General features: G+C 28.1%; 1 protein-coding gene across 2 annotated transcripts in view; it reads left to right on the forward strand.

Annotated features, from left to right (window-relative positions):
• LOC107449640 (protein SSUH2 homolog) overlaps positions 1-2,371 on the forward strand; it is a 38,463-nt gene extending 36,092 nt beyond the window's left edge. For both annotated transcript variants that reach the window (XM_071178906.1, XM_071178905.1), the window contains exon 13: positions 89-2,371. In XM_071178906.1, the coding sequence (XP_071035007.1) occupies positions 89-229 (141 nt within the window). In that variant the 3' untranslated portion in view covers positions 230-2,371. The remainder of the gene's footprint in view (positions 1-88) is intronic.
• The last annotated feature ends 5,222 nt before the right edge of the window (positions 2,372-7,593 follow it).

The raw sequence follows: 7,593 nt of genomic DNA on the forward strand, positions 1-7,593 counted from the left end.
AAATCTAGAATCATGAATATTGATTTATATTATATATAATTTTATAATTAAATTACTTTTCTAAAGTAAAAAACTTGTTTATTTGCAGCGCCAAAGTTTGCGTATTATTCCTGTCGCTGATGTAAATTTTCAATGGAAAAGTAAAACTGATAGGTTTTGTGTTTATGGTTTTGAACACAAAGTATATTTTCAAGAGTATCCACAAAAATGTTGCTGCGTTGTTTCATAAAAGGCTTACCTTAATATTCAATTTTTATTCATTGTTAAAATGGTTGTTGTAAAAGCCTAAAAAATCATATTGTGATTGTTATAAAATTGATTTATTTTTGTGATTGTAAAATTCTTTTTCTTTTCTGTTCTATGGAAAAAACTAATAGTAATACAAAAACATTCTCTTATCTAAAAGCTTTAGTTTTGAACTTCTTTTTCTATCTTTTCTATTGCCACAATTTTACAATGTCTGGTTAATTTTAATGTGATGTGTGTAATGTGTAAAGAAAAAACTGATTTAAATTTGTGATTTTTGAGAGAATTATTTTTCTAGTCTAACTTTTTATTTTATAAGATAAGTCTAAATAATGTAATATACTTACTTTAATTTTAAACTACTTACCATCCTTTATTAATTCATTAAATGTTTATTTGTTATATTATTTTTTAATGAAAACTATTTCATGATTATTTTTTTCACTCTATGTTATGAAACAAAAAAATCAGTATTTTACAATCATTACATTTTGTCGAGACCAATATTTGACAAATATTATTTTTTGTGTGTGTGTCTGTGCTAATAAACAAATCCAGATTTAAAAAATAATAATTTTATTTCTAAAAAATCGTAAAAGAAGTTAGTTTTAAGGTAACAGTTTCATTATGCAAGAAAAAAGATGAAAAACGTAACAAAAAGTTGCTTGCAATTTATTTTTCCATTTAAAAGTTTAAATGTAGAACTTCTTTAGCTTGTAAGTTACGTAAACAACTCTTTCAGTTTGTGGATCACCCTATATGTTTCTTATAAACTCTGAAGTGCCAGTTCATATGATATTTTATGTGTTGTTTTTTAATAAAATTTTGCTGAATGAAAAATTCCTTTAAAAGTGCCTCAAACTGTAATGCTAAGTACCTAACTCATAGTCTGCAATTAGTGTAAAAACAATATATCTTTTGCATGAAGAAATCTAATCTTACTTTTTAAGACATATTTCTTTGTATAAAAGAATAAGAATAATTTTTTTGTCTTTATATGAAAGCTTTGAAATGTTTTATTATGAGCAAATTATTTTCAAAAATCAAAATTATCTTGAATAGGGTCATATATTTCTACTTATACAGTTTTATGAAGAAAAAAAATTTCTAATCAACCATTTTTATCAGTATTTTGATATAATATTTAATTACAATTTTAAGTAAATGAAAATTCATTGTGAGGGGATTTATTATTTTTATAATTAAGGAAAAAATAGAATATAATTGATTTATAATAATTATTTTCTAGTGCTGGAATAATGTAAATATAAATTGATTTATAATACTTATTCTTAATATTAAAACAATTGTCACAAACTTAAAGTGCATTTTAATTTTTTTTTAAATATATATTTCATACCATCAGAAATTTAAATAAATTATTTTTAACTCTTAAATCATATTTTTAATTATAAAATAATTTATTGTGGTCACCTTGGAAAAATTTTGAACTTTTGATTTTGAATTTTTGTTTCCTGATTGTTTTGTATTTGTAACTCATGTTTTGTTTCCAGAAATTGAAACCTGGTATAAATGGGATCATATATTTTATCATAAAAATTTTTTATTGAACTAAATGTTATTTTAAAAAAAAAATTATTATAAGCTATTACAATATTATTTTTTAAATTAGAAATAAGTAATAAATTGTGTCACAATTATTTATTGATTTGTATTTGTTTATAAAAATCTCTTGTATTTTCAAAAATCATTACTTTTTTTAAATCCTATTTTCAGTTGAAAGAAAATACATATTTGGAAACAAATATTTGTTAATTGAGCTTGTTTTACCATGACACTTATATCTCTTACAATTGCAATTATAAATGATAATTTTTTTCTGTAAAATGAATTGTCATTTTAATTGTGAGCTATTACAAAGTGTTTAATATCTACTGTAATTTGCATTTTATGATTAATGACATTATTTTATTTAGTTATGTTTACATTCATGTGAAATGTTCTCTGTATTATCGAATGGTTCCCTTTGTATATGCGTTATACTTGTTGAGCAATATTTTTCAATGGAAATTTTTTTTACAAGTTATAGTTTTCATAAATGTTTTATGTGCTTACATTAAAATGTACTTGTATTGAATTAAAATCTCCTTATATTGGATAAGAATCTTATTTTTACATCATGTTTAAAAAATATATTTGAAAGAAAATCGAGAAAAATTTATGTGATGTAGACTTGCGAAAGAGCTGCTAGTTGAGGACTTAGCGTTCATTGGCTTTTTTTTATATTTTTAATGATACCCTTTAAATGCATTTAAATTATTTCAGATAATGGACCCAATTTTCTCTTAAAAGAACCTCTGATAAACATGATTTTAGAACACAATTAGAGTTCAATTTCTTTTTGTATTGTTTAAATAACCCTCAGTGTCAGGGACAGAAAAAGCTGCATTTATTTATTTTTTTAAATTTAGTTCATTTTAAAGTATTTTTAAGTCTGTGCAAATTTATTATCCTTTATTTTTATTCATTTTCTTTTTCTATTGCATATTAATTAATACATTGAACACAAGCCGTGATGACAACATCATTTCATTATTTTGAGAACTTTAGAAAACCAATTAATCGATAATCTTTGCTAAATTAAAGAGGAGTTCAAGACACCTCGATTCGAATCCATATAAAAAAGCTATCAAAACAAACATATTGACAATTATTCAAAATATTAATAAATCCATGTTTTTAAAGAACAGAATGGATACAGTTTGTCACCTTATTATGAATATGGAATTGCTTATGTACAGAAAAGTTGAACGAATCATATCTACTGAATTGCGTCGCATTTAATATGTATAGAAATTTTCGGATTCTGTCCAGGACAAATAAATTTGCTACTGTTAAGCGGTTCCTGATACCTTCACAAATTCAATTTTAGGAAAAACAATAGTTTTACAAAATTCTTTTTAAAAAAGCAAGTTCTAAGATCCCGCCTCTTAAAATTTTGTTTTTGTAACGCCGTACAAAGCGATAAATCCCAGGTTAATTACACATTTCAACTTGCAATGTAATCCCCCCCTGCAGATTGCTATTATGATGTAGGGGAAGAATTCGCTACTTAGATTAGTGCTTTTCCTCCTCATGCCTGGCTGAGAGCGTGCCAAGATCCCAAAACGCTGTGGGAGAAAAAGCGTTAGCGACTGTGATCCTTAATTACGGTGAAAGAAAAGTTGATAGTACCATGCAACTCCTCCCTCGCTGCAACCTATGAAAATAAAGGAGCTTTTCCGTCAGCTGCCTTCTAGGAATAAGTAGCACGTGGTTGGTCAGTGAGTACAGTGTGGTATGCCTATCTGTTCTTTATGCCATGTTATAGGAAGCTTTTTTTCTCGCAAAGTTTTTTAAAATTGAATGACAAGGCGCTCCCTCTGTAAACCTTACAGGAGGTGGAAATTCAAACTATTATCTTAAATGTTATTCTAATAGGCTTTTATTTTTTTTATGAAATTTTTTTTCTGTTTGAAACTTTTTTCTGTATGAACCAGTCGAAATTGGACAATGATTTTTAAGAATTTTTAAATTAGGATACAATTTAAGGCCAACAATTTTACGGTAGCAAAATTGTTTTTAAATGTATGGGGAAATTTACCAGTCATAAATGATTTTATTAGTACTGACAATTTTTTTAAATATTTTCTTTACTTAACCATGTTTTCTTTTGAACTTAAAGTAAAAGTAAGTGAGTAGGAAAAATTGGCATTAAGTATTGACTTGAGAGACTCCTTCATGTGTACTACAGCATAAATAACTAAAATACATTCAAATTTATTATTATTAATTATCTGTATAAAGTTATTAGTATAATAGTCTATTTTTTATGAGTTAGCAGTAGTAAATTATTGCATTATAAATATATATATATATATATATTATTTTTTCATTAATCTTTGTCTTAATTCATACTTATAAATATTTTATTTCTACTACTACTCGGGATTAACTGAGTTCAACAACGAAGCTTGTCTGAGTATGTTGATATTAAAATTTTATTCTGTTATCTCAGTATACTATTACTCAGTACTGATACAACTCTAATACTGGACAAGAGGGACATACTAAATAACCCACTTTTAACTCTAATTAAAAGGATATTGTGCGCATGTTTGTTTTGATTTATTTTAATTTTCACAAAGTATGCCTAAATTTTCACAAAATTGGCATCTTTTTGTGAAACATAAAAAAAAGAATCTAAACATATAATTATAAATGCTTTTATTATTTGAAACCCGTTTATTTTCATTTAAGTTGATTTCAGCTTGTGTACTAATAACATTTTGTAGAATCAATTACTGAAACATCTGATTTCTTTAAGCAGTTATTTCGTAGGAAAAACTTAGGAGTTAATATTAGCCCAAAAGAGGCATACTACTTGGTGTTTTTTAATGTTAACTATATTTCATTACACAAGGACCAGGTCTGGAATAAATTTTCTTAATAAAACGCATAAGTGGTTTGTGATATTTAAAAACTATAAACATAATGTAAAGTGCTACAAAAAATAAAATTTAACTAAAAATGTATTTAGATTAATACTGCTTTTAAAATTCATTATTAAACTATCGCTGAAAGAAGTTATTTCTAAATATTATCTTAATTCCTTCTGTCCCAGTCTCTCAAATATTCTGATACAATTAAATTGTGATAATTAATTATTGGTTGATTTTTTTATAAGTAGATATTTCAGCTAATAGCAACTCATTAGTAAAGGAGAGAAAAACTTTAACATTAATCATCAAGACATCATCATTATTTGCTTATAGTTAAACTGAGCAATTTAAAGATGATTATTAGAAACACTTTCAAGTTTAATCAGATAATCAAACTTGTTTTGGTCCAACCTCTGCCCGTATCAGCAATTTCGCGAAATAACGTTTTTGACTCAAACTTTCTTGAATATTAATTTGCTGTCCTCGATTTTAGTACTTTTTTTCCTACATAATTTTTGACAAAGAATCTAGAAGTAGACATTATGGAGGCAATTACGAAATGAACTTAATACGCAATTTCTGTGTTGATAACATGTAGCCCATTAAATGCAAGAGTCCATTAAATGCAACATCGAAGTCGAGCTTCACTGCCTGCGATCAGTAAGCGGGTGGGTGTGAGTGACCACATTAAGCAGCCTGCGTAGAGACCGAAGGTGCGCGGTATCGGACCTCGTTAAACGGTTCTACTGTAAAGTTCTTGACTTCGCGTGCAGGTCGTATTACTACCAACGCAAGGGAGCCATCCCCTCTGCAGAGGATCAAAATTTCAATAGCATATCTTTGGATCATTCTCATTGTTATTTCCCAGTTCATTACCGCGCACTGATCATTTCTAGCATCCATTACGTTACGATGTAATTAAGTATAACTACTACTCTACAGAGGATTACCTCTGAGCCACATAGGTTCGAACAGCTTGCAACAAGAACAAACATTTATAAACAAGTAAAAAAGAGGCCAAATCTGAACTGCCAAAATAGCGACTTCTTTCTAAATCTAACAACCATGTCATCTTTTTTTAACAATACATCTATAAATAACTAAAATAAATTTTCACTTCAAACTGATCAAAATTACTTAATATCTTACGAAATGTAGCAGATTTGAGCTCAGAAATTATACAAATTCTTTCTTTTATTGAAAACAGAATTATCCGTTTGAAAATATCGCCTCGCAGAATAAGCTGTAGTAAGCAATTCATTCTAGCAGGAAGTCGAAAAGGTTGAGAGCTGAAGATTGTTGTTCTTAACATTGATATTGAAAACACCGGATGGTGTTCTTTACACTAGGGAGCACTGCAAGCTCTTGACTGCCTATAGTTTGTCTATATAAAGAACTCCCTTATCCATTCGTCTGGAGTGGTGGTGATGACTATGATTACGAGGTCTAACTATTCAAGTTGGTTCATTATTTAAGACAGATTGTGACTCTGGCTGGCGGGAGAAAGGGAATCGGGGGGAGAAGAAACTCCCTTCTTTGAAATGCTCTATTTCTTGTTTCCATGGTAGCAGATGGCCTTAGTGGCGAGGGGAGTTCTTTCTATAGACAAACTATATACTTCCGGGTTACTGTTTTTGGTGTGTTTTGAAGTCGTTTGAGTGAAAACTTGATCATTGTGTATCGAGATTCTCTTGAGTAGCATTTCTTGTACACATGCATTTGTTACCTGATTTATTATTTGTGCTTAAAAGAAATATCGTTATTTGAAGACCTGTAATTTCAAGACTTAAGAATTGTCATTTGAAAAAAGAAAAGTTATAAAACACTTCTTACTTTGTTAAAAATATACTAAGTTCGAAATTTAAACCAAAATATTAATTTGTAAAATGAACTTAATCTCGCTGCTCGAGCAATATGCTTACACTAGCGTATGATGGTGCACGGTTTGCACCAAGAACAAAGACTGATTAACAAGATAACACCTTTTTATTAATACATCTCTAAATAACTAAAACAAATTTTCATTTCCAACTTGCCAGAATTACCTAATATCATTTATATCTTATGAAATACAGCAAATTTGAGCTCAGAAATTATATAATTTTTTTATTAAAAACAAAATTATGTGTTAGAAAATATCGCCTCGCAGAGTAAGCTGTAATAAGCAGTTGTATACTTTCTAACCGGAAGCAGAGCAGGTCTAGAGTTCGAGATTGTTGTTCTTTACATTTATATTGAAAACACCACCCATTAAAGCTGCGCTCAGAGCACTCAAATTTAAGAAATTTCAGCGAAGTAAAAAATGAATAGACAAGAAGCCAAATTTCTTAGAATTTACTGAAAAAGATCAATGATCCATATTTATAAACATTGTTATTGAGAGAAGAATAACATCGGCTGTTTTATTAAGATAATATTGACTTATCGAATCCTGTTCCCATTGTTCGAAAAGAAGTCATGCTGCAACAAATTAAGCCACGCTCTCATCTTTAGAATTTAAGCCATTCATTGGAGAATATTTAATCTTTTTAATAGACATTATTCTCTCTTCGAGACGCATAATTGTAATAATATTAGTTGTTTTTGTAAACTGTAACGTTTTCAAAAACAACGAACAATGTCTTAGAATTCTGTTTACGCTGTATCGAATGGCTTTCGATAATCAATATTTCACAATATACTATGTAATAAGCGTTTAAAACAATAGTTTTTTGATGATTATATATGTTGGGGCAATATCGTAAATTAATATCGTAGACTTCTGTGTACTTTGGCTCAAGTTGTTTTCGGTGATCTATGTTTCAAAACATAATAAATGTTGAAAACGATAGTTTCTTTCTATTCTTCATTTATTTTTATTTTTTGTGATGTTCGAAATTCGTCTCAAACATATGTTTGAAACGAA

Source organism: Parasteatoda tepidariorum, chromosome 3 (genome assembly GCF_043381705.1).
Source record: "Parasteatoda tepidariorum isolate YZ-2023 chromosome 3, CAS_Ptep_4.0, whole genome shotgun sequence".
In the NCBI taxonomy this organism is placed as follows: domain Eukaryota; kingdom Metazoa; phylum Arthropoda; class Arachnida; order Araneae; family Theridiidae; genus Parasteatoda; species Parasteatoda tepidariorum.